This window comes from Homalodisca vitripennis, chromosome 5 (genome assembly GCF_021130785.1).
Source record: "Homalodisca vitripennis isolate AUS2020 chromosome 5, UT_GWSS_2.1, whole genome shotgun sequence".
NCBI lineage: Eukaryota > Metazoa > Arthropoda > Insecta > Hemiptera > Cicadellidae > Homalodisca > Homalodisca vitripennis.
This window is the reverse complement of record NC_060211.1, coordinates 143,109,485-143,134,274: the sequence shown is the minus strand read 5'-3', so window position 1 is coordinate 143,134,274 and position 24,790 is coordinate 143,109,485. Positions and strand designations below refer to the sequence as shown.

Sequence of the window (24,790 nt, the reverse complement as noted above, 5' to 3'; positions counted from 1 at the left end):
ATAATGGGTGGAAAATGAGTTTCCCCATTTAAAATTGTTACATATTTACGCAAAAATAGGAGCCATTTCAAAACGTTTATAAAGGTTTTCAATGAACTCTAAAAGATCAGCAAGTGCTATATTTATAGATCTGCCTGATAAGAAGCCATGTTGCCTTTTGACTAGTAAATTATTTTGTGGTAAGTGCTCAATGAGTGTATAAAAACTACCCTTTCAAACATCTTAGAAACAGTGGATAGTAAGGAGATGGGCCGATAGTTTTGTACTACCTCTTTGGAGTTTTGTTTGTTAAATGGATACACTTTTGCGATCTTTAAACAAGAGGGACAAATGCCTTCAGATGCCATAGATCTCTTGAATAATTGTGTCAGGGAATAAGAAAGTTCTTCTTTGTAATATTTTATCAGCCGTGATGGAATGTTGTCAATACCTGAAGACAGTGTAGGTTTCAATGAGGTTGAAATGCTATGTATTTCATAAGTTGTAGGTGTGAGATTTTCGATATTACTACCTACTCTCCAAGGAGTATTATTTGACAGTATATTTGAGTTGATCTAGGATACAGTCCATTATTCTGTAAAGCCTTCTCTGCAATGGTAGAAAAGTAATCATTAATATGTACAATCAAAATGTTTCTATTGATGTTTAGGGAAGGGAGGGATGAAAGAACAAGTTTTTGGAGCTCTTTCACTGTTTATGATTCTCCAAACTGCTTTACTTTTGTTCAATGCTTCAGATATTAGTTTTGCATTAAAGTTTTTACGGATGCTTATTAATTTTTAGTCATATGTCTTCTTACTTATATTAGCTGCAAGTCTATATTTTTCCTTACCGCTCAGAATGTACTTTTGCTGGGCATCTAACCCAACACTTTTAAAGGCAATCGCCTCTGAATCAAAATATTTCTTCTGATCGTTACTCGGACCTCGAAACATTTTTCTGGCAAATTATTTAGATCACTATCGTAACAGTATTTATAACCTGAGAACAGGTCTCTTCTACATCTGTTGCATCCCTCACTCTGTCCCATGTTTGTATTTCCAATACATCCTTAAGCTGTTTTATTTCGCTTGTTGAAGCTGCGGTGAGTCGATGTTGGTATGGCCTTAAGTTCGGAGGGAATTTTTATTTTGCAGCATTAACCTATATGATCCAAAATTCCAGTATTCATGATCTCAACTGTAATATGGTCTAAGGGCATGTTAGAGCAAAAGAGGTATATTGATGAGATTGAATTCTTTGTAATTATTGTTGGTGGCAGGGACGTTCTCTGAATGTTATAAGACAAAATTAATTCATTGAGTTTGTTGTTTTCCCTTTCTTTTTGCCATGTCCCATTCAAGCAGTCAATGTTGAAGTCTCCAACAATGCAAATTGAGCTGTTGTATAAACTGAATAAAATAGAATTCAGTTGGTAGAAATTCTAGTAAGTCATTTAATGCTTGAAGTCCTTTGGCTAAAGAAGCGCTTGGAGGCCTGTACAGACCAACTAACTATATAAAGCCTTGGTTCTTATGAACTTGAACTTTAAGTGCTGCCACTTGAAAAAAACAGTCTACACTGTGTTCATTTGCTAAAATTTCTTTGGTTGTATTGTCAATCAAACTGGATTTAAATGTGGTCACTCCTTCCTTGTTAAAGATCCTTTATATCAAATGCAGCTACAAGGTCATAACTGATTAGTTTCACGGTCAAAATTGTATCTGCATGTAGCCCATGATCTGTGAGCATCGCAAAATGTGGATTTGATGCTAAAAGTAAATAATTAAGTCTATCTATCTTATTTCCAATTCTGTACACATTTAGATGAAAAAAAGTTAGGCAGCTTGGGGATTTTGTAGTTGTTATGGGGTACAAGAAGAATCTGACTATCTTTAACTTTTTTGCCAAGCCTATCTATATTTTCGTGGCAGATTTTGTCTGGGTCAGATTTGAATTTAGGAAAGTTCTGGACGAGGTTCTCCTCGAATGGTTTATATATAAAAATGTTGGGTTTCTGTTAGAATTGGCTTTTGAAGTGGAGAATGGATGGATGTATCAAACTGTAAAGATGAATCATTTTGATCCAAATTGCCATTTAATTGTTAGCCAACGTGATTTTTATCAGTTTTTTAGACAATTTGGCTGGCTTCCTCAGTAGTAGTTTTGTTCAATTTTTTGGGACATGGTTTCACTGACTCCCTCATTCAAGTGGTGATTACTCATCTTCGAGTTATGTCTGCTGGTTAAAACTCCTGGCTTTTCAGTAAGCCTGTCAATATTTTTTGTGAAAAACTCCTGATTCCCCTTCTCTGGGTAACTGAGCAGTAAATAGTGGAGATTTTTTCCTGTTCTGTGTTTTTGTAACAAGGGCATGGGTTTGATCTTTGTTTGTAGTAGTTGAAGGCTGTTTTATGATTTAATGCCCTGCTGAGGATTGCTCAGTAACCTGGTTTTTTTTCCAGAATTAGATCGCATTGTTAGCTTCCTTTTTTTCCATGTGGAAAGAAATGCTATGCAATGCTTTCTGATGGTGGTTTAGGTTACTATTTATTACTTTTCTATAATTTGAGCTCATTTGCAATAAATTAAAACTACTTAAAAATTGTGTAGAAATATTAGTCTATGTATACTTCTATTCTAAAGTTTTGTCAGAGCTGTGTTTGGTGGTTTTTGTAAAAACGTCCTCAAATCTCAAATTTACCAATATATTGAGGCTATCTCTTAAAAATGCTTCCCATAATCTTTTAATTCATTTTTGCAAACCTGATAGGTTTAATACACAACATATTTCTAAACCAATAAACAAATTTATCATGGAAATAACTTTATAAAACATATTTTTGTGGACTTTTTTAAAGAAGTATTGTAAATTATTTCATTCATAAATATGAATCACAATATACAACTCACATAAACAACACGTAAGTTTTTTTTTAAAATGTGTTTCAGACTTAGGTATTTATAAACTAAATTGCACTCCTCAAAATTAAACAAAATATTAAAATAGTTTATTTAAAAATTGTATACAATTTTACAAAGTTAAACCTTAATAATTCAAAAATGTACAAAAAGGGAACTCACATAGTTATAATAAATTATTTTTTTACGTATAAATCAGTCTTGCACATTTATAAACTAAAAAGCACTTATGAACTCACAGAACACTAAAAAGAATTAAAATAATCATTAACATTTGTATAATTCATAATTCCACATTTCAGCAAGCGTGAAGTGGATAACAATTATTGTATACTATCTTTCTGTATTTGAACACAAATATGAATTTCTTTCTATTAAAAACAACTTCAGATGTGACATTTAATAATTATTTTTTATAAACAACAGGAGAACTGGATGTATGCATTAAAAATATTAAGCAAAGGTTTGTTATGCTATGCTATTGTCTGATATACTATAGGCCTACTTACGGTATGAGGTCTGAAATAGGTCTACAACCCTGATGCTATATGGTCTGGCAGGCTATGTTATTAATGGTTTGCTTATGCTATACTCGAAATTGGTCTTTTCAGCTCCTATGATTTCATGATCCTATGATTCTCAGCTCATTAGACACTTAGCATAGTGATGTTTATTATGTTCCAAAACTATTTACATACAATTCACATTAACACAATTGCAAACTACAGTATGTTTTATGTATGTATATATATATATATATATATATATATATATATATATATAATATATAAAAAAAACACAGGTTTCCAGGTTTCCTTCTGGGTATATATATATATATATATATATATATATATATTGGGTGAACTACATCAAATGATAACACCATCTTGGTTTCCAAAATAACTTACTTGAGCCATCAAAACTTCTCCAAAAGATTCAAAATACTCTCTTAACTGTTGCTCTGAAGTTTTCCACGGCAGTCCCAATATAATCAGATCCGAACATTTCAACTTGGTTTCCATTCTCTTTGTTTTTGCTGTCGAATTCTCCAAATGATCATCAGACTTCCTCTTATTTTCTAAACGAAAAAACATTAATTAATTGAGATTGAGAGAAAGTAATGTATAAATACATAGCCTAATGATATTACTATAGTTTTAAGTAAACCTTACCAACAGCATAATAAAACAAATAATAAAAAAAATTTAATAAGAAAAATAAGAAAAGGTCTTTAAGGTATACACGAATGATATTAAAATAATGTAGAAGTAAGCTATACCATGTGTTGCGTAACTGGCTTTACTGGTTGTATAAAAATTTCAAATCTAAATCATTTTGTTCTCGAGGTGTTTTCCAGATTGATCACAAATAGTGTTAGGCTTCAATGACACTCAGCCAAATTCCCTCGTTTGCAAATACACCATCATAGAACTGATTCATGTTTATATACAAATGAAGTTTCATGCAAAATGTAAGTCTACAGATAAAATATTTCTCATGATATCTTGCCACAAGATACATTAATATTTTTGTTCATTAACTTAGATTTCATATTAGTTTTAAAACAATAAAATTTCTGGTAACTTAGGGAGAGTACTAAAATGCTAGAATTAACTGAAATCAAACCTGTCACTGTCTTTGAACATTGACTTTCCACACCCAATTTTATTTTTTCTACTGCATGAATATATATGTCACATATTAAAATCTCATATAATTGTACTCAGTTTGTTTACATATTTATTTATTCAACAATTTTCTGATTACTATCATGGTTAGTATCATGATAGTAATCAGAAACTAGGGGTATGTGAAAACTGTTAGGGGTATGCTAAGCTTTAACATAAAAATATTCGGTACTTTGGGATTATACCGACCACACCCAGACATGAATCGTTATTTCACATTTCGTTTCTACTGATTACTAGATTAGCGTAGAACAATATTTCGTCAATATAAAACAGGAATTGTCTTATCGCAAACACCTCCCCATCCTCAGACAGAGGTCAAAGTCGAGCGTCTAGTAGATAACGTGATTGCAGAGTCTCGCCGCCCGTTCAGCTGGTGCATCGCTTTGTTGTACTTCCGTGTTTTACCTCTACATTTCTCCAAACACAAAAATTCAACAAAAACAAACATTTACCAAACTAAACTTTTTATTAAAAAAAACACTCAAAACTTGTTTTTATTCTTGATCACATTCCGCCACCCAAAATGCGAGTGCCTCCGGCCATCAGCGCGGGCTTCGACAGCACCTTCGGTGCTGCCCCGCGCTGATGTCGACGAAAGAAAAACATCCCTCGAGATAGTACCTATCAGTAAAATATCAAATTCTAGAGGGGCTAATCAGAAATATAAATTGAATTGTAATGGAAAGGCAATGATGTACCGTGCATATCACGTGATGCCGCGCGGCCTGCCGTAATCAGGATTCTCGAGAAAGATAAGATAACAGCGACAACAATACCGATCACAATACCTGGAAATGCTTGTAAGTTTGTAATTTTGTAATTGAAGAGTTGTTTTTTCGTTCTATCATGTTTGTTTCTATAAATTTCTATTTTTGTGTTCTTCATACTGGTGTGGTCGGTATAATCCCAAAGTACCAAATATTCACTAATGCCCAGCCAAATCCCATGAGTACCATCATGAAACTAAGTGTTGCCCATATAGAAATGAAGCATCATGTAAAATTTCAAGTCTATAGTCAGTTTGTTTTCGAGATATAATGCGGGCACACAGACAGAAATGAAATTTTTCTAGTCGCGCGAGGGATGATTTCACTTAAGTTCAGCCAATTAAATTCTTAAATAGCGGATGAAGCAGTTCCTTTTTTTCATTGTTGATAAACAACATAACTTATTTCATTTCTTTTATTTAGAATTAATTTCAACAATTTCAAATTCTCATGATTTTCTAATATTGCTTTCAATATAATTTTTCAACTGATTTTGAGACTGGCAGCTAAATTCTGTCCCACGGGTAATGTTTCCTTCCGGTTACACAGGGCTAGATTATTTTGTTCAAATTGTGGAATTAGACAGAATTCCACCTCACTTACTAATTCAATGGAAGTGGTTTATTCTATACAATCCGTGATGGTAGATATTCACGCAGGAAAAGTATGTTCCAGAGGAGGAGGAACATTGAGTTGGTTTTGAACTGGGTACTATGTGGTGAAAGACATGCCCATATTTACTAATTGTACGCCCCTCGCGCATATGGGGCAAAAATACCTTAAATAAACATAACAAATTTCTACTTTGTGGTTTTCTATAAATTATAATAAGACGTCTTCGATAATTCACTTGCGTTCTAAAGTTTACTTTAATAATGTTAATTTACAATATGTATATATATATATATATATATAAATTTACATAGAAATATAGATAAGGATTCTTTAAATTAGGTAATTTATTTCTATCAGATTATAGACAATAATAACAATTACAGTAAAAAGTTTATAAATCTTATTGGATTTTTAAAAGTCCCTCTTCTAATTTAATTTAATAAGTGGTTTTCAGCTTACTTAAGTAGTAATTTTCTTCTCTCTTGCATTTGGGCAAACTGTAAATTACTTACATTATTGGTTATATTGATTTAAGGCCAAGTGCTGCCGCAGAAACATATATTTTTTTAAATATTTGAAAAGTGCTTCTTAGCAAGCATTCAATTTTTAAACCTGCTGTACTGCTAGCCCAAATCTCTCAATAATACTATTTGCAGGATTTGCTGTTGAATTTCAGATCATTATGGTGATGTGATAACAGTTCCGGTGGACATGTAAGCTAGCTCTAGCAGAGTATCGTTCTGTTTCCATAATTTTATAAATAATTGGTTAACATTTTCAATTTGGCTGACCAAGAAGTTCATTCTGGAAGCATAAGAAATGCCTTGGAAGTAGAAATATCAGAATATAAAGCAATAATAACTACTTTGAGTAGCCTCTTTATTTTTTATTGATACCCCATCTTATTAATTAATAGTCTTATAGTCACTGAAAGATTTTCCAAGCTCATGATCCATTTAAGATTTTAATTGGTCTTTATAAAGTCTTTATACGCACTTGTGAAATAACTTCAATTTTTTTCCAATATTCTATGACTTTTTTGTATACAATTGAAATACATTAGCTCAGCATGGACAGGAGTCATAAGTCGAAGTCATTAGATTTCAGTTAACGCACATACGATGTAATAAATGATGGTGCTCAATGTAATTTTGAAACGGAAGTAGGTATATTGTAGGTACATATTATTACAGTGTTCATGATAAGAGCTTATCATGAACAATATATAAATGCAGCTTATACAATGGAAACACATATATTTAGAGGTAACACACTGTAGTAGTTGAGTTAATGGATGCCATGGTTATCGTGAAGGCTACTATAATAGAATGGTTTTTGGAGATGAATTAGGTTGTTATATAGAACACTGATAAGCTATCGGGCACAGATAACGCTGAAAACATAGATCACAAGCACAGTACTACAAATTTAATCACAATATAACATTTTCATTCCTAATAATAGAAAAGGATAGCACAGTTATTTGTGATTTCCAACCCCACAAAATCGTACGTATATTTTTGGTCATATAATTTTTGGTCGTATATTTTTGGATAAGCAGTTTACAATGATAATAACGTTGAAATTATGATTAACAACTCCGGCTGTTAACTTCACAGATAAGCCTTTTTGGCTGCAGTATAATAAGAGGTCACCACCACAGTAGAATCATAGTATAGCCTATCCTTAAAAACAGTAAAAAGCAACTAAATGTTAAACTGTTTTGTTTGTTACATTTTAAAGATCTACATAACAGATAGGCTAGTGCTTATATAATGTAATATGTGTCAAAATTTTTGTTTATATAGTTTAGATTATCATAAATATGATTCTACTGTGGTGGTGGCCTCTTATTATACTGCAGCCGACTTTTTAAAAGTAGTTTCAGTTCGTTTTAGTAATGTGGCTCAAGTAAACATTACCCTGCAGTCTTACTATAACCTAGAATTATCTCTATTTTCATTATGGCTTGCAGGAATTGCCTTGAAAAAATCACATTCCTGTCCTTGTAGGCTATGACTATTATGTTTCCTATGGCTTTCATTGCAGTTTGTTAAACAGCATTTAGAAGAGTTTGTTTAGTCATCGGCTACTTACATTTTCATAAGCCTAAGCATTCTATAGTTAGCCTATCAATTCCACACCATTTAAGCTAATAGGTAGTTGATATATTTACCATTTACTTGTTCTGCTTAATGAACAGACATAGTTTAATACTAAAGATGTACATTTCTTTCTATTAAACCATAGCCTATTTTGATTTTATCTAGGCTAAATTTAACTAAACAAAGTTCAATAATGGCCTACCTTTAGGGAAAACGCAGTAATAAACATTATTGCCCCAGCCATTGTCTGGAGGATGAAGTCTTCCTTCCGCCAAACGAACACCTCTCATTGTACGTGATTCTGGATTGCGGTATTTTAATCCACATGTTCCTGGGAATTGAGCTGAGAGAGTTGATAATAATAATGTACCATCATCTTCCGATGGCAACTCAATAGGTTCTTCTCCTTCATCTTCTGCTACTTGCAAATATGAACTCATTCTCATTTACACGTTACTAAACAATCACTCAAACCTTTTAGGTGACTTTATAAGTCAATGTCATACAATTGTAACTTGGTTTTCTTCACAATTAACAATCAACCACATTCATTCATCACGCATCCCAGTCTAACAAACAATATGGCTGAAATTAATAAAATGATCAACAGTACTATCGTGCGTCTGCGTCGTGTAGGCCTATAATGATGATGATGATGATTGGGCGGGTACAGGTTAGGAAGGATGGCCGTTGGATTCTCGTATAGTTTTTTTTGGATTGATAAGTTTCTTGGGAAGTTAATTCTAAATGTTACACTCTCACATAATTATACTACATTCAAAATGATTAAATTATATTTAAAAATAAATTATTATAATATTCTATTGTGAATGTTTTTTTATATATAGGAGTGAGCGTCTAAAAGACTCACGTCAATATCATACTACACTAAACGCAATAAAAAATTAAAGTAATAATTTTTATACTCCCACTATAAGATATTGTAACAGCATTACAAGCACTGCAATGGTTGGACAGAGTGCATGGGAAGCACCAGCAGCGTATATGTAACGTCAGGACGGGCCCATGATGAGAAACGGCTCTAGAACGTTCATTTGTGCCCCCACATGGAGCGCAAAAGATATTCCATAAAAATGGCTTTGACTTTACAAAACTATGTCCACTAGAGTTGATAACTTTCCATAAGCTCCTGCGTTATAAATACTACTTCCATACTCCTACTCTACTCCTCTACTTAGAATTGAAAACTTATAAACTTCTCTGGTGGTAAAGCATGACACCCTGTTCCCTTCCCGCCCTCACTTCCACGATTTAATCAATACCTATTACTGTGAAATTATACCAAACAAATTAGAAAGTCCAGATGTTTATACAATATAAATGTATCGGATCTAAAATGTGCTAATCTTAAGATCCTCTATCTATATTTTTTATCGATTTAGAGTTTGCGCCTTATAACAAGGACATTTTCAAGTTCATATCCTATAGACTGCCAAAATTGTATTTGAACATCTACATAAACGTAATGATGTGGTACAATGTAAACATTTCCAGATGTATAGGAAACACAAACCGTTGTATAATGCGGTTGTGGTCACGATATTACTAGTTGTAACACATCTATAAATGTTTACCCATAAACTACTGTGTAGTGGTGTGGACCATAAGTATGACCATAAGCTTTTTGTTTTTATTTCCTGTGGCGCAATAGAGAATTGCATATTTTAAGAATAACCATGTAGGCCCTGTTTGTATTTTTCTTATTTAGTAAGTATGAAAACTCACCTAAAACTCTCAGATAAGTGCTTAACGAAAACACGCGGGGTATGCAATGGCCATAAGTCCCCTTGCAATCAGCATTAAATTTATGATTATCCTCTCAGACCACCTTGCCACAAGGGTGGCCATGGCTGTTTACTGCGTCAGTTCAATCAGGTCATTGATTTATAATCACATGTACCTCAGTACGTTAGGCCACTACGTGTAGCCCACTTATGTATTGCGCAGCTATAAAATTTAATCCTTATCCAATCGGAATTTATTATCTCGGTCGAATAAGTAATTAAATTAATATATCTCTAATATCAGCACATGTCACAGTAAACATCGTTCAGAATTTTTTTTATTCGACTGTCAGTGTCACTTTAATTACTATAGTGCAACCTATCAAGTTATTAAAATACTAATTCACTTAGTGGACACAAATCTCAAAATTTAGATGAGTTTATATTCTATTGGTACTTAAAACTGATTGTCTTTTTATTCTGCAAATATAAATAATTTTAAAACATATCAACCTATAACTTAAATTAAGTATTACTTAGTTTTTTAAAAAGCTAATAAAGTAACCAATCTACAAAGTTTAAACCTTAAAGTCAATAAACTTTGTAAATTATTCGGGAATTGCATTTAAATCCCAATCATTTAAAGACACTAAGATTAAATACTGCCATTTAAATCCGAATAAAGTGACATACATGGTTACACAAGCAGAACGCAGCCGACCACTATTCGCGGCCCTGAGAGCTAAGAGAACAACCATCTTAGACTGCATCCATCCAAACTGAACGAGAGTTAAGTTTTGGCCTCATTAAAGGCCTCCCGATCGCAAAGGGTCATATTTGTTACGCGTGTCTGCTAATAAATTTTGAACGAGTTTTCTCATTTTGAACAACGTTTTCAATTCTTACAACTAATCATATCCCTTATATTGGAAATATTAGGAGAAATATATGAGAAGGGTTTATTTCCGCAGACGAACTACGCTCTTCCTCTTCGGAATTTATTTCAGTATCTATAGCTTGTTTCGTACTGTTTAGCACTAAAAACGGTAATTTCTGATTAAACAGAGGTCACCGATAATAAACGGGATTTAGCAAATTTGGGTGGGCAGTTACACAATAAATACTGTGGAACATATTTGTTATTATCTGTATACAAATATCACTTGCAGGAATTGTTATCTGCTCGGACAGTCAAATCAGTGAACGTATGTCAAGTCAAAGGTCATTAACCGGAGTAACTGCAGTAGGCCTACTATTATCAGATTCGTGTATCGGTTTATCTTATATAACCTAACTCGGTAGCTCAATGTTATGTTTGTTTTCGTACTGTACACTTATTTGTTCTAGTGATTTTTAAATAGTGCAATGAGTGATGTTAATTTGATTTGGGATTTGCCAAGGAGGGAGGAAGAAGCTGTATCGGTTTTACAGATGATGTTTTCCGTCGCTGAAACAATGTGTGAATTATCATAACATGAAATTGAATTTTACTACTAATAATTCATTTTGGTAATGTAACACTAGATCGTGCCGAAAAAATCGGACTTCCTGTGGATACATAGTTTCTCACAGTAGTCTGTCATTTGTCACAATGGTCAGATTTCTATATTGTTGGTGCAAGCAACAGCGCTTTCGTCACACTTTTCACCGACCTTGTCGTGTTTTGGAATACACAAATATATAAATGTGTGTTTATAATTTTGTGTGTTAAAATACATAATGAAGGTACAGTTTTTGTGTTCATAATGACTTAAATACTTACTTTTTTAATCGTTAAAAGGGTGGCCTCCGTTTAATCGGAAAGTACCCTAAAAAGTATTGTGTAAGTTAATAACATGTCTTGTATCTGTCACTAGACAAGATTTTTGAAAATTCAAATCATTTAACTCTGCATTGCCTTGTTACCACACGAAGGACCCTCAACGCCCACATTTAATAACAGAAATTTCGTGTGTTTATTATATACTTCACTTTAACCTGAGGCGGACATCAAAAACGGATGTTGAGTGACATCAGATTGTTGTTTTTTTTAACAACATTTTATTTATTCACAATCTGTTCATTTTGAGAAGAATAATAAGTTAATATTATATACAAAAACAACATTAACAATTAAAATTGAGTTAGATGTTAACCATTGTTAACACTAACTTAATTAATTCAAGAACCTAAAAGGTAGATCCAGGAGAGCAGTTCGTTGGAGTCTGTACACATTTTTATAATTATCAAGTAGATTTACCGCAAGGTGGTTTGTATGATCTTCTAATCTTGTAAGATAAATGCGACTGAATTTGATTGTTTCTTCTTTGACTGTTAGGATGTTCAAATATTGATGTAACGTTTTATTGGATACATACCATGGCGCTTTTGCAATTTAACATCAGGTTATGTGAATGGACATTAAAATAAATGATTCCATTTGAATTTCAACGTCCGTTCCCATTACCGGACGTCAGTCAACATCTGCTATTGATGTCCGCCGCAGGTTAAAGTTAAATATGTAATATACACACAAGACATTTCTGTTAATAAATATGAGCAAATAAATTATTCATTTGCATTTCAACGTTCATTACTACATTTTCAGTTCAGTTTGTTTACATCTCGAACTGTTATTTTATCTTTTTTTACTCTTGAAGGCGAAAAAAATTTCGAATATATGACAACTTCAACTCTCCATTATTTTTTTTTGTTTCTATGTTTATTGTATACTACCGATTTATTCCATAACTCAAGTTTTATGTTAACCCCTGAAAGGAATACCTTAACATGATTGAAGCAGACGCCATAGCGCGCATGTGGTGTTTAGGCTACTTGTGATCACTCAATATAGAGCCGCAATTAAGTTACATCCACACTAACTCCGATACATGAAATGCCAAAACCAAACGGACGTTAATGATGTTATGCATGGTTAATAATATCATAAAAGTGTATTTATATTTTTACTGGCTGTTGAAATAAATAAAAAAAAAACAAACGGTAAACAAAAATGTATTGACCATTAAATGCATCTACTTTATAGCTCCTGTTGTTCTATACAACAATATCCTGAAGTTTGTGTAGAGAGTTTTGTTACACTTTGTATATGTTGCATTTTTACCTCACTAACTCCGTTCTAACAAATAGGTGTTAGGTCTAATGGAGGTGTTTTTGTTTGTTTGTTTTTTCCTCTCATTTAAGCCTCAGCCTCAGCTATACCGGCTTCGAAATTTTTTGACCTCCCCGGGATTTGAACCCGTGATCTCTCGGTTAGAGAGCCGAGACTATAACCATTAGTCTATTGAGGAGGATTAATGGAGGATAGGGTGCTGCAGGTGATTTTTACTTTGGAACACTTTTTATATATAAAATTCATGGTTCTGTAAATGAAATCAAAGGTATTTCAAGTATGAAATAAAGGCAATTTTGTAATCAGTCCTAGATAAAAAAGGCAGAAGAAAAGGATAAGAAATTGTCATTATGCAAATAAAGTTATAGCTTTTGGAAAGGCATGATATTATTATTGGTATTTTTAATCAAATATAATTTTGGAAAATAAACACGATTTACATATTTGTTTTAACAAACAATTTTGTATTCCTTTATTAGAGCTAACAGTTATGGTTGTGCAAAATTGATTTACAGTTTATATAATTTTTTTATATTCAATTCAACATAACAGAGAAAAGATTTTTAATAACTTCACTTGAAATTACTGGGATTAAAAAGTATAAAATTTAGGTAATGAATCAGGCCCAAATAGGATAAAGACTTGAAATTGTTACAGTATGTACAAGAGTAGTTTACCATATAGTAACGCAAGTCAAAGATTTTAGCTGATGAACCGTTACCGTGGGAGAGAATTGCCAGAAATATTTCAAAATGAAGTATATAACCATGTGTTTTAATATAAAAGACCGACTAAAGCAAATCATTTGTTATTATTATGTCTATAATGCTAGTCTCACTCCGAATATACCAGCAGTAAGTGTAAATGGAGAGGGGGTTAAGCTTTGGCAATAACAATAAAATAAATGTATAAAACATAGCCTAAATACTATTTGTTCTTTGTACGATTTCATGACGATATTTCCATTACATAACACGTTTTTACAGAATAATTTTACAAAAAGAATGTTTTTAATTCTTTGCAGAAATTTCCTAGGGGTATATTTGTACCCTAAAAATCGGGTAATCACAACTCTATAAATTAGTTATAGCTTCAGCTAGGAACCTTTTTTATCCATATATGATTTAAGAAAATTACATTTCTTAATTAAATATAATTTAGGAAAATGATGTTTATTTAATATATTTTCTTAATCTATTGTTGTTTAACAAAATTAAATTTGTTATAGTTATAACATATAAAAGTACCTTAAGCTACAACTCATTTACATGCTGTAAAAATTTCACTTTTTTATCATCAATCGTTTATTTGAGGCTGATTACAAAATGCCTAAATTTCCTACTTTAAGTGCCTGTAATTACTCTTGGAGTGAAAAAAACCTTTTGTAGTCAGAGAAGTCATCTTAAAGAGCTAAGAATTTAACATACAAAAATAATTTACTCAAACAATCGACTGCACCATCTAATTCCTTGCGCGTGGATAAGGTAGTAAAAATAAGTTTTTGCAGTTCATATTGTCAGTTGTACTATACCGACTAGCTATTTCTATCTCTGAACTGGAATGATTTTCTTACTAAAATTCCTCACAGCTCAATATCAGCACCACTGGCCAGTATATAGTCTTTTGAATGCCCCTGACAGTTGTACTGGGCATCAAAACTGTTTCCACAAAGACACTGTAGTTGTTTAGTTAGTGCTACATTCTAATAGATAACTATTAAACTTATTTTATAAAACAGTTCCCATGCTTTGTTGGTAATCAATAACAACTATCAGTTTGGAGTTCAGAGATACTAGTCTTGACTCCAAAAGAGTGAATCACTTTCTGAACATATTTTTATAAACAAGAATGGTAATAATCCTTTAAATTCAGTTGATGTTATGCTTGAAGAAATTACTAGTGATAATGGTTCGTAACATGAGAGTAATTTTCATTCCAATGTAGGAAATACAGTAGTTTGGAAAATTATTACAGTATTATCAAGGACCTGATAAGGCTTTATTGAAATCGTTTCAATGTTCATCAGATTCACCAAGTCTACACCTACCATGATTTTTTGGTACAGTACATGCCTCTTTTGGTCTTTCGATTTCTCTGAGAAAATCCTATTGATTTTAGAGTCAAAAGGTTAAAGGGCAATCCATTTATGCAATACTCTTGATAGAAAGGTTGGGACTTGAAACTTGTACATACGTTTTGATCAAAGGATAAACTCTTTCTTATTCATTTAAGGGTTAATAGGTTAATGGGCAGTCTGTATGTCTCTTTGTCCAAGGATGAAGTCTATTTTAGAGCCAAAAGATCTCGTGGGAAAGTCCATCCGACTGTCAGTCTTCTGTGCTGTTCTGTCTACAATATTATACATACAAAGCACATGTTACACAGTTTTAGTAAAATTAACTCTGAGCTGATCAGGCCAATGACAGGTGAAAAAAACGTAACTTGTACAGTCTAATCCTGTTGGTCATCTGAGTTGTGAGCATACATAATTTTCTGAGCTCTCTTAGAGTCAGCTGTCAGTTTTACCGACCAACCGAGCTCAAAGGGTTGTCCACCCTAATGTGCTAACTGACCCAGAGGTGATAATAATACTGTCATTCACAAACTATAATAACTTTCTTCCTATCTAAATTCACATTCAGTTAAGATTAGTGACAATGTTGATCCGATAAAATTGAACTCTGAGGTATGCAATGATCTACTTGACAGAGAAGTGACAGACAATTTTTCTTCTTTATAGAGATAAAATTCTAGCACCTCTTCTTCAACAACATTTCACCATGTCAGTGAGGACAGTTTGGTACGGTACGGAATGTAATCATATATCTTGCTAAGATCACACGAAATCAGAACAGCTTCTCATATCTTGAAACATGCTACAGTGAACACTAACAGCTGTATAGAAATATTTGCCACTTGTAAACTCATATTCAGTTCATATTAGTGAGTTAGAAATACTTCATAAGCTGATTGTTCATAATTGCTTCAATCAGTTGGCAAGTGCAAAGATTCACTAGTATAGACATTTAAAAAAAAGAGATAAAAATCATACAACGAACTCCTGAAATAATGCTTACTAATGCAATTCCTGCAAGTAAAAATATGGAAAATAACTGAATTGACACTTAAACATCAAAGCACATCATTCATGTCTCCTGTGAACTTTGGAGCCCGTTCAATAATTGGACTATCCCACATTTGGATTTCTTCTATCCAATTTTGACTTTAAACCAAAGAAAATTGTTATGCAACTTCCACTCTGGATTACCTTGAAGAAACAATCTTGTAATATTTTAAGTTATCGTTACTGGGGGTATTAAGGAAATAGTAATAACACAGTTTAAAAAGTAACAAGTGTCTTATTTATATACATAATAAAAAAACAACATTTTTTCTAAGGAATGTCAAAGTACATACAGTATCTCCTAGTTACTTTATTACATTTAAGGGTTAACATACAAAAAGTGTTACTCCATATAAATATATTGCGCTCATATATGATATTAAGTACTTACTTACTTTCGGGAAGAGGTTCAACGTTCTTCAAATATATATAACATAGACACTGTTGCTACTACATGTGCTTCATAGAGTTTAACGATAAAAAATAAATAAATTATGTTCAACAGAATTATCACAGATCCATTTTTGTGTTTTCAATAAAAATTCAAACTTTATAATAGTGTTTAGCTTTACTTTTGTTCAATGAATAACATTTATACTATTTGCGTTCCTTTTGACTTTAAATATTAATACACCTCACACGAATTGATATATCTATTGACAGATTTGATCTAGTAGAGAGCTGTTGTATTCAACAAAATCTTGATTCATTACTTATCACATTTTATTAGTTTACAAATTTAATGAGAATCAAAAAGTTAAAACTACAAGATGTTCCAGCATGATTTTAACCAACTAGAGTAAAAATTACACAACCATAAAATATTGAAAAACTTTGCTAACATAAATCAAACAATGTATTTAAATAAAAATTTATCACAACATAAAACTAGCTATTTTATTTCTTCACAAGTCAATATAGCAAATCGGGAGATTTATCTCCTCTGAAAAAGTGAATATTGCAATTAACTGTTAGTTACAAATTGTTCTGTAATAATACAAAGCCATTTACATTCTGAATTATGAGAATAATATATGATGAAAGGTCACCGGGTACTACACTAACCATGCCAAAAGTAAAAGTAACATTTAATTTGTATAAATTACAACAAATTGAGCTTCATATTTCAAACAGTGGATATGACATTTGATAAAATCATTTCTCTGTGGTACAGATTTAATAAAATAAATAGTTTTTATAAAATAAACTAAGCAACAACTACAACGAAACAATTTCATCAGTTCCATAGATATGTTCTTCCTAAACAACCAACATGATTATCCCTCGCTTTTTAAGCTCTAAAATAAATATTTTAAAAAATTTGATAAAATAAACCGAGGTTAAAGCAAGATATTATGTTTCTTTGTTATGGCAATATGCGAAGGCACTTTGTAATGTGTACATTAAGTTAGCACGAAACTAGAATCTGCAAAATTTCGAAAAAGTTTGTAGCTACTGGTTACAAGTTTGGTACCAGACTGCATCCCTCAACAGTGTAACGCAGGTCTGCAAACTTCAAATACAAGTACGATACTTACAAATGTAAATTTACGATAATATATGAACAATTTTTAAATTGAAACATTAGTAGCATTGTATTGTCTTAATTTATAGCATTATAATATTAAGACTGCAAACGAGTTATGTCTCAAGGATGAAGACATATTAAATGCAAGTGGCACAAAAATTAAAATTAAAAAATAAATCTTAAACACTTTTATACATATTAACAAAAAGGTGTATTATGCAATTAAATATCCCAAAAATTACTACAAAAAGTCTTATGATGTGGAATGGGAGTAAGAAAAACTGCAGTCAAGGTTCACCATTCCGATGTTTTCTCATACAAAAGACATTTAAAATACTGATGGTATAAATATAGCAACACACACAAAACTACCGATAAAAACATTCATAAACTTTGCAATTTCCATTTAAGATATATAACAAAATACTGATACATCACAATCTAAGTACATCCAAGATATGATACAAGCCATTTAAGTAAAAATTTGTTCATGTAATTTATAACAAGTGTACAAGATTGCACGGTTTAAAGGCCAAAGGCCAAAGTGATATGTAGGAGGAGGGAAGGGCAGGGGTGATTCTTGTATAAAACTAAAGGAGCACATACCACATACATAACATAACGTACATTGACACATACCAAACATAGGAGGAGTTCATCTCTCATAACTGCCTGCCAACGATGTTAGCGTTTTTGTAATGTAAGGCATTTTTTCATAAATATTCACAATCCAACACTCATAATTGGTAGAATGGTGTGTGGTATTCCTGCCTGTTGTCATCAATCACAACAAACAAAGAGTTACCTATTTAAATATATATCAACAAATGTATTAACTATAAAAAATTCCTATTTTTAAAAAGCTCATGATAAATATTTATTTAATTTTTACAGTTATTTTTTACCAAAATACGATTTTAGACTGATAATATCTATTTAGTATTTGATATAATCATATTCAAATTCAGCTAATTGAGGCATCAAGAAGTAAAACGTAATAAAAAAATAACTCTTAAAATTAAAATTTTCAAACATTGTAAATATACAAATATTTTACTTATTGCATTTATTTTTGCACTGACTCCTCAATTAACTCCTGATTTGTTACATGTTGCAAAATTTAAGAAAATTTATGTATTGGTATAATAAAACTACAATAAAAAAAAGCAATTCATCTTTCCGACATTTTCTCTTGAGTTGACAACGCCATTCTGATGTGTTGTAATTTTATTTGGCGAAAGGGAGGAATGGCTCTTGTAGAATCTGTCTGTAGTTCTATGCCTGGGGGAGCGTTGGATTGTGGCTTGTCTACGAAGCCTGCCACTTGAATTTACTCTTCATGATCCACTCCTGACCTATGCTGCTGTCACAGTTGCGCAGGAGTGGTGTGGATGGGCTGCGCGGCTCTGGTTTCTGCAGGCACTGTTCTGTGTTCACATGCTTTATTGTTCTCTCCTACAACAAAGTTTCATGTTTTTTTGTTTTGTTTTTTTTTGTTTTCTGTTCTCTTAGGACAAGAAGCTTATAAATTGCACTTAGTCCTATAAGAACCTTTGCGCTGCTTCCGGAGTGATAGGATATTCAGGATGGGTAAGGTTAGGGAGAAGGGGCCGCCTCCTATCGAGATCCATGAGGAAGAATTAGGGCACTACATCTCAAAGTCATCCCGGAAGAATTGAAGGCAAGCTCTGAACCAGCCTCTCCAGTCAAAGTAGGCAGGGGGTGGCACACCCTTGTTGAGGTTAACAAGAGCCTCTGAGGTAAGGGAACAAACCCCACCAACTCCAACAGTCATCTTCCACAGTAGACTAGACCTATCGAATTGCCCATGAACCCCAGAATCTCAACATTTGCGGTTAGTGATGTGCCGCTACTGGACATCCATAAGGTTGCCCAGATTGAAGTGGCACATCGGTTTTTGCTGTGCCCAGTGGTGGGTTCAACTGGTAGGTATAAACCAGCCAGAAGTGATCCCTGCTGGGTTAAAAGTTTCATGTTAGTAAAAAATCACAAAAAACATTCAATTCTGCTGTCAACTGGTTTTTAGGAATTGAAATGAAAAGCATTACTCAATGTTGTGTCCCAAGGGTTAGTACTACAACAAATTTTTTTTGGAATTATGATTTAAGAATTCAAACAACTGAGCACTCTCGCTCCTATACATATAAAATGTATTATACACATTTTTCTGCATAGCTCATGTATATATTATTTACGCAGATGGTATATTTATGTATGCACATTAATAATTTAAAATTTGTTTTCCAAAATTATAAGTGACTTTACCGCTGACCCAAACTTGTTGGAAGTACCTTAGGAAAGCTCTTAGGATAAGTACTTTAAGCCTAAAAATATGTGCCAAATACAATAGGTTCAAGTAGTTGGATGTGTGTACGTTGATGTTGCCAAATAAAAATGTTTTTGTCATTGTAGACTACATGTTACCGTTATTTTTATTACACATAAACCCATTTATATTTCACAAATATTAGGAAAGGTGCAATTCAATTGTATATGAAGACACTCAGCTCAAAATTTAGTAATACATTTATAATAATACATTTTAAAATTCAAAAATACATAAATCACTGTGTTAAGTATGTGGGTCACTAGGTCATTGTTTTTCATATAGTTCAAAACACTATCTTGGGTTTGCTTCAATCAAACTCTAATCAATCATATTGGTCCTCAATATACATTACTCTGATAAAAATTGTTATCTGCTTTAAATCATTATTTGATTCTTCTTAAAAATTAAATTAAATTTTCAGGTGCACTAAAACACCATTATCTTTTATATACAAAATTTTTTATTTACACTTAGTATATTCACTTCATATACTAAGCAAGAAAGGACCCCAAACAAGAAGGAGGATGAAGGTGGAAGAAAGGGAATGCTGGAAGAAGCTGCTTTCCACGTTTAATCTCAAACCCACGCCAACACGTTCAAAATCCAATAAATCTCTTTATAAACTACGAATCCATTTAGTACTTTTTATTATTTACATGTTTATATTCATTCCAATATTAATTTTTATACTTTGATAGATTTTTAACTCTTTTTTACACTTATACGTTGCAGTCACTTCCAACAGTGACTGCGTGGTTGTGTCGCGTAATTCAACTGTATCCCCCCCTTACCAATTTGCTGTGAACATCCACTCGTTTGAATTTGATTCTTCTTTATTGCTGATCTGTTACAATATTTAATAATTGTTTTATCAAAAGGGTATTTAACATTGTTTTAAAAGAATAAACCTCATATATTTTTCATTTGCATAATATACGCTAAAGAATATCAAAATATTAGAGAATATTACAAATAATAGCCTTTAAATAAGATTTTCAGAGAGACAAAATAAAGGGATAATATAAGGCTTAATTTTGTTGCCATGGAGCAATGATCAAGACAGTACTTACCTTCTCACTGTAAATCCAGGCTTGGTTGCCACCCATGCCATGACACCTGACCAGTTTGACAGGACCATCGTGTTGAGACGCGTCGAGACAGTTGTCATCCGACATGATTTGTTGCCGCTTGGTGTAAGCAAACACCTACAAACAACACAGTCAGTTAACATTTCTCTATTACAACTTTATTTATATGGTTTCAATACTTCACTCCTAACTCCTGGATTTAACCCTAGAACTGTTAATCGACATAATTATGTCGGTTAATGCCGCTTTTGTGGTGTTAACCATCAAAATTTTGTCGATCAAACATTCCCTCGTATAATTACTTTTTATAATATACTCCGGTAACGTATCGATATAATTCATGCACCATTGGATTCGGGAAGAAAAATGCTAAGGAACAGATGAGTTTTATTCCTCTTTGTATTATGGTTATGACGTAGCAAGCTTGTTATTTTGAACGTAAAAGAAAACGCGACGCCGTTTGTTGTGACCGCCATATTGCCGCTGCCGTTCTGTATCACTTTCGTGCCGAGCTGTGGATATTTGTAAGTTTCAATAGTTTTACGCGTGTTTTAGTGTCGTATTTAATGTGTAGTGTGTTGTTTGATGTCGTAGTAGTGTAAACATATATATTTTAGAATAAATCAATTTCTATTTACTGAAATATGTTTGAGAAATTACCGGCTTTGTGTAGGCTATGGCAAAATGACTTGGCTAAAATTCATTTCACATAGTTTGTTATTGTTTTCACTTACTAAACGTTATTTATAGCACTCTTTTAGCTCTGAAGTAACTATTTATTTTTGGTAAATAGATAGTTTTCACAATAAAATATATATTTCCTGTAATTTTTTTGGTTATATATAATAACTGTTTGGGTTATTCTATATTTTTTCAATATCTTTAGTTATATTTATAGTTTTCTAACTACATAATATTTCCTATTACTTATAAACCATAAATTTATAAATTTTGATATAGTACAAGCTTTAGAAACGATTTTATATTTTGCTGAATGAAAATTTTTCGCTAAATTTTTGAATAATGGCAAAATTTAACTTTTTTTACTTTTCAAAAAATAATTTATGGTAATTATTTCATTACTACTGTATATTCTATTTTATTCTAAGTAATAAAATATGCAAAATAACATGTATTCATAGATAAATGTATTAGCAAAACTTGTTTTACCAAAGTATTACGTGTACACCCGATTTTCAGAATTTATACGCATCGCTGCTTTTTGTTCTATAGCTTTATGATGCTTTCATAAATGTGTATAATGTTTATGTTTTTCTGAAACTAGATAAAATTTGACACAGAATGGCTATCTCACTTATAAATATTTCTCACTATAACTTCATTTGCTAGGTATGGTCCCCCCCCCAAATTTAAGAAATATTTTTCGTAAATTTTATATTTGATTAAAAAAAGTGTTTATTAAAAAATTTTTGATGGTTAATTTTACAATATAGTGCAATTCTACGTTTAATTCTGAACACAAAAATATATACTCTTATTTATATTGCTTTTATTTTATATTTTTAATAATTTTTTTAAAAAAACCTTGCGCGAAGCTCCAAAACAGCCCGACACTACAGGATGAAATGACCGCCAGTTCTAGGGTTAAATTTTACAGATAAGAATAAGAGTTTTACTAAAATGCGCATAATTGGTTGGCTATCTCTACATATAAAAATGAGATGACATTATTTGTTAGTCTCACTAAAACGAGAATGGCTGGACCAATTTGGCTAATTATGGTTTTTAAATACTTGTAGAAGTCCAAGAAAGATACAAAAGGTGAGAAACATTGGAAAAGTTTCTCAGAACATTTAATAATTCTGGAAATTAATTTAAAATATTTAAGACACATATCCAAAGTTAATTGACCCTAAACAGCTGTTTATACTTTCAGCTGAAGCTCAACAAAGTGGAAGAAACAATTATTACACTTAAATTTTAGAAAATATTGAATAATTATTATACAGTGCTTGATCATTAGTGTTACGACAAATTAACTATCTAATTTTTATTTTACATTGCACTAGTGACGAATAAACCATCTAATGCATTGAAAATAATATTTAAACGGAGTTCTAAAAACCCACCTTGATGAACAAAGCTGTGAATGTTTTGCATATAAGGTTAGCAAAACTGGTTGTCTCTCTTAACAACTTTACTGCAGTTAACCCTCCAGTTGGTATGAAACGAATTATCGTCGCCAAAGGCCCGTCCGATTTGGCAACGACGAATATTTGTCGCCAAAGTAGACATGTACAGTTATTGAAATTTTAGGCAATTAAGGTCATATAAATGATTTTTGTTTGATATATTCTGGAACAGCATTAACTATAGTACCGATTTACTGTTCTTACTTCGATTATTGTCTTCTTTGTTTACCGTAAAACATCGTTCTCTATGGACAGCTGACGTGAACGTAGTACGGGTCAACCACATTGTTGTGAAACTGTAAACAAGTGCCGGGTTTTGTGTTTGAGGTTACAAATCCAATAGTATTTGTGGAAATTGTATTTTATAGTGCTTTAGTGTTGTTATTATTGTTTTTTTAGCTTTCTTAGGTTATAGTTTTAGTATGGGTGAAAACTTTAGAGACCGATAAATCTAGTGACGCTGAGTGAAAATGAAACTTTGTATATATTATACATATGTAAATAAAGTAAGATTAAAATTTATTATTTTATTTTATTTTTGTTTTATCTGTCATACTTATATAAGTGAAAATGCAGTCATGAGATGATGTTTACCCACGAAAAATAATATTTATTTAGAAATCTACGCATTTTTGAAAATAAGTAAATACGCGTGATTTTTCATACAAAGCCCTGTAACACATACGTTTTGAGGTAAAAGTTACAATAATTATATATTTTTGGAATCAGGACAAAATTTTGAATTAGTTATACATTTACAGTTTTGATGTAAAGCTTATTGCTAAGCAGTTACACAACGGAATATTTACAAAAATAATGTCCAAAAAATGTTTTCTTATATTTTGTAAAAAAAAAAACAAAAAAATGTTTCCATGGAAACAATAAGATATTGTTATTATAATGCTCTCCATATAGCTGTGAATACATTGACATAATAATAGTTTATATTTGAACCAACAGTTATGAAATGTGATACATTATAAGAAACGTCTGCAAGGCTGTTAAAATAGAGCCGCCAGTACAGAGTGACACCATTGCCAGTTCTAGGGTTAAAAGAAAAGGGGTCGCAAACTCTTCCCCTTAGATCAGAAGTAGAATACTAGCGACAGAAGTAGATGCATTTTGACTAAAGTAGTATTGTTCAAGTTACATATGCACATATTTTCTTGATCGGGGTAAAAAGCAATATTACTTATAGCACCAGAAACATCGCAGAGCTCAAATCTAAGTTGGATTACAAAACCGACATACATGTTTATTTTCTTAATCAATGCAACAATATAAACTCAACTGTGGAAACGTAAATAAATTAGAGTGGAACTAAATTTAATCGGTTGCATCTGACTCCCTTGGACCACAGTAACTTTTCAGTTGTGCATAAGTTATATATTTTATTTATCAGGACAAAAAGTAATCTATCACTATGCACTTGAAAATCTTAGACCAAAAATAAACTAAAAGACCCAAAAATAGACACTTTTTAATCAAAGTTGGTTTTTGTAGATACACATTTTCTTGATCGGGGCACAAGTCAAACTCAACTATATCACTTGAAATACTTTAGATAGAAAAGTAATCTTAACAGACGGAAGTTAAAACTTTTGGACCAAA

The 24,790-nt window shown here is 32.0% G+C and overlaps 2 protein-coding genes across 3 annotated transcripts in view; both read right to left on the bottom strand.

Moving 5' to 3' along the window:
- The window catches only part of LOC124362954 (TAR DNA-binding protein 43), a 41,622-nt gene extending 32,894 nt beyond the window's left edge, over window positions 1-8,728 (bottom strand). The window contains exons 1-2 of the mRNA XM_046817860.1: window positions 8,282-8,728; window positions 3,810-3,979 (exon numbers count right to left, since the gene is read on the bottom strand). Coding sequence (XP_046673816.1) covers window positions 3,810-3,979; window positions 8,282-8,519 — 408 coding nt within the window. The 5' untranslated portion in view covers window positions 8,520-8,728. The remainder of the gene's footprint in view (window positions 1-3,809; window positions 3,980-8,281) is intronic.
- A 7,547-nt stretch (window positions 8,729-16,275) lies between these two features.
- Window positions 16,276-24,790, bottom strand: part of LOC124362952 (polypeptide N-acetylgalactosaminyltransferase 5) — a 79,454-nt gene continuing 70,939 nt past the window's right edge. For both annotated transcript variants that reach the window (XM_046817855.1, XM_046817854.1), the window contains exons 11-12: window positions 21,009-21,143; window positions 16,276-19,043 (exon numbers count right to left, since the gene is read on the bottom strand). In XM_046817855.1, the coding sequence (XP_046673811.1) occupies window positions 18,897-19,043; window positions 21,009-21,143 (282 nt within the window). In that variant the 3' untranslated portion in view covers window positions 16,276-18,896. The remainder of the gene's footprint in view (window positions 19,044-21,008; window positions 21,144-24,790) is intronic.